The sequence below is a fragment of the Colobus angolensis genome, unplaced genomic scaffold (genome assembly GCF_000951035.1).
Source record: "Colobus angolensis palliatus isolate OR3802 unplaced genomic scaffold, Cang.pa_1.0 Scaffold100, whole genome shotgun sequence".
In the NCBI taxonomy this organism is placed as follows: Eukaryota; Metazoa; Chordata; class Mammalia; order Primates; family Cercopithecidae; genus Colobus; species Colobus angolensis.
The window spans coordinates 1,390,768-1,393,637 of record NW_012110920.1 but is presented as its reverse complement, the minus strand read 5'-3'; the positions used below and the strand labels follow the sequence as shown (position 1 = coordinate 1,393,637).

Here is a 2,870-nt window from a genome sequence, read left to right as displayed (position 1 = left end):
AAAAAAAAAAAAAAAAAAAAATCGTTAAGAGCTTTGAAAAGGGTGAGGCTGGCCGCAGTGGCTCACGCCTGTGTTCCCAGCACTTTGGGAGGCTGAGGCGGGTGGATCACCTGATGTCAGGAGTTTGAGACCAGCCTGGCCAACATGGTGAAACCCCATCTCTACTAAAACTACAAAAATTAGCTGGGCATGGTGGTGCATGCCTGTAATCCCAGCTACTAGGGGGGCTGAGGCAGAAGGACTGCTTGAACCTGGGAAGCAGAGGTTGCAGTGAGCTGAGATCGTGCCACTGCACTCCAGCCTGGGAAACACAGTGAGACTCAGTCTCAAAAAAGAAAAAAAATGAGAAAAAAAAGGGTGAGACTGGGGGCTTTATTTATGTTTAATATGTTTAACACAATTTCAATGTATATTCTTGTGTTCAATACAGTTAATATCTGGAGTGAACAAGGTCGGTCTCATACATCTATCTGTCCTTTCTTCTTCCGCACGTTGAATACAAGGGAAACAGGCTTCTTGGTTTTATAGGCCACACTTTTCTTGATGCGCTGTCCTTTGATGTTAACAATATATGGCAAGAGAGGGGGCCGGACGGTCAAAACTGTTCCTTCAGGTGTATAGCCTCGGAGATGCAGTCTGTCCTTCACATTAGGTGTTACTGAAACCCAACCTATGCAGGCACATGACACAACACAAAAGGCTGTTAGCAGTCATCTTATTCAAAATACCAAACCAAAGCTGAAAATGGAATATCAGAGATGGCTGTCATTCTCTTTCACTCTCTTATTATTTTATTATTTTTAAAGAAACTATCTTGCTATGTTACCCAGGCTGAACTCAAGTTCCTGGGCTCTATTGATCCTCCTGCCTCAGCCTCCTGAGAAGCCAGGGGAACAGATGGGCACACCTTATTTTTAAAAAAGCATACAACGCGTTTGTGAAAAGTACAAACTTATTTTCAGAATAGGCTATATTTTATGAATAAACTAGTATGTATACCTTAAAATAATCAGCTTTCATCAGTTAAGGCACTTTTCTATTAAAAAAATTGTCAGTAAGGCTGCTTTATTCACTTTTTGTTTTTTTTTTTGAGATGGAGTTTGGCTCCTGTTGTCCAGGCTGGCGTGATCTCGGCTCACCGCAACCTCCACCTGCCGGGTTCAAGCGATTCTCCTGCCTCAGTCTCCCGAGTAGCTGGGATTACAGGCATGCGCCACCACGCCCGGCTAATTTTGTATTTTTAGTAGAGACTGGGTTTCTCCATGTGGGTCAGGCTGGTCTCAAACTCCCGACCTCAGGTGATCCGCCTGCCTTGGCCTCCCAAAGTGCTGGGATTACAGGTGTGAGCCACTGCACCCGTCCTTTTATTCACTTTTTAAAAAATGCTTGGCATAAAATTACCTGCAGAGGAAAACTTGATGTCTGCCACTGCTTCAGATCCCCCCCGTCCTTCTTTTAACATAATATCTTCAGCAACAAGAGGAGGAAATCCTGCCATTCGTTCTTTTCCACCCATTGGAACCTTCCAATGAAATAAAGATATTTACAAGTTCAAATTAAATTTCTTGGAACTCTAACATTAAGTAAATCACTGATAAGATAATTCTGTACAGGGATCAAGAATAAAATCCTTTCAAATATTCAACTGTTGAAAAGAACGTACAATCACTTCTGGGGTCAAATGAAAAGCAAGGGAACTCTGTGATGGGATGAAGCCTACAAATCTCAGGGCCCTGGGCCACACACTGGGCAAGCACCTGGCAGCAGCCTCCGGACAGGAGAATTGTGCTTCACTGACACTGTTTTTAGAATCCTCCACGGGGCTTCACATAGATTAATGTTGGGCAGTTAAGGCATGGTCCTTCCAAGTACCTCAGTTCTTACAAGTGTGGCCATCAAGATTAATGCCTGGTCTTTATGAGTTAAGGGTCCATATATAATGGATAAGATTTAGCTTTTATGTTTACAGGTGTTTCCATGATGAGAAGTAATTGGGTTTTTTTTTTTTGAGACAGAGTTTCGCTCTTGCTGCCCAAGCTGGAGTGCAATGGCACGATATCAGCTCACTGCAACCTCCGCCTCCAGGGCTCAAGTGATTCTCTTGCCTCAGCCTCCCAAGTAACTGGGATTACAGGTGCGTGCCACCATGCCAGGCTAATTTTTTGTATTTTTAGTAGAAACAGGGTTTCACCATGTTAGCCAGCCTGGTCTTGAACCCCTGACCTCAGGTGATCTGCCCGCCTCGGCCTCCTCCCAAAGTGCTGGGATTACAAGAGTAGGCCACTGTGCCTGGCCGTAACTGGATAATTTATTCATCTATTCATTAGCAAATCTCTCCTGTGTTTAGCACTAAGGACACAAAGATAGATTTTGCAGTATGGTTTCTGCCCCCAAGGAGATCAAAGGGGTAAATAATATGTAAGCAAATACAAGGTCAGAAATGTAATGTGAGGCATCTATAAGTACTATGGTTGTGAAGGAAAGAGTAATGAATGTGTTCAGTCAAGGAAAACATTAGCAAAGAAGCAATATATATATAAAGCAAACAACAACAAAACAAATAAGCAATTATAAGCAATATTTTGAGAAATGAGTCAAAGTTATTCGGTGGAAAGATATTCTCGGTCAGCACAGGTACAGATAAAAACTGAAAAAAGGATGATGAGTTCAGGGAACTGTAGCTTCATTGTCCAAAGTATGGTGTGTGTGTATGTGTGTGTGTGTGTGTGTGTGTATGTGTATGTGTGTGTATTAGTGATGAGGCTATCAGTTTATACAACTTTTTGCAACAATGTCACTACTGGGCACTCAAAATGTGGCTGGTGACACTAAGCAGCCATATTTTAAATTTTCTTCTTTTTTTTTTTTTT

At 42.3% G+C, this 2,870-nt stretch overlaps 1 protein-coding gene across 1 annotated transcript in view; it reads right to left on the bottom strand.

Annotated features, from left to right (window-relative positions):
• Positions 1-352: 352 nt before the first annotated feature.
• Positions 353-2,870, bottom strand: part of NOA1 (nitric oxide associated 1) — a 14,831-nt gene continuing 12,313 nt past the window's right edge. Inside the window, exons 6-7 of the mRNA XM_011937189.1 lie at positions 1,402-1,522; positions 353-670 (exon numbers count right to left, since the gene is read on the bottom strand). Of these exons, the coding sequence (XP_011792579.1) occupies positions 459-670; positions 1,402-1,522 (333 nt within the window). The 3' untranslated portion in view covers positions 353-458. The remainder of the gene's footprint in view (positions 671-1,401; positions 1,523-2,870) is intronic.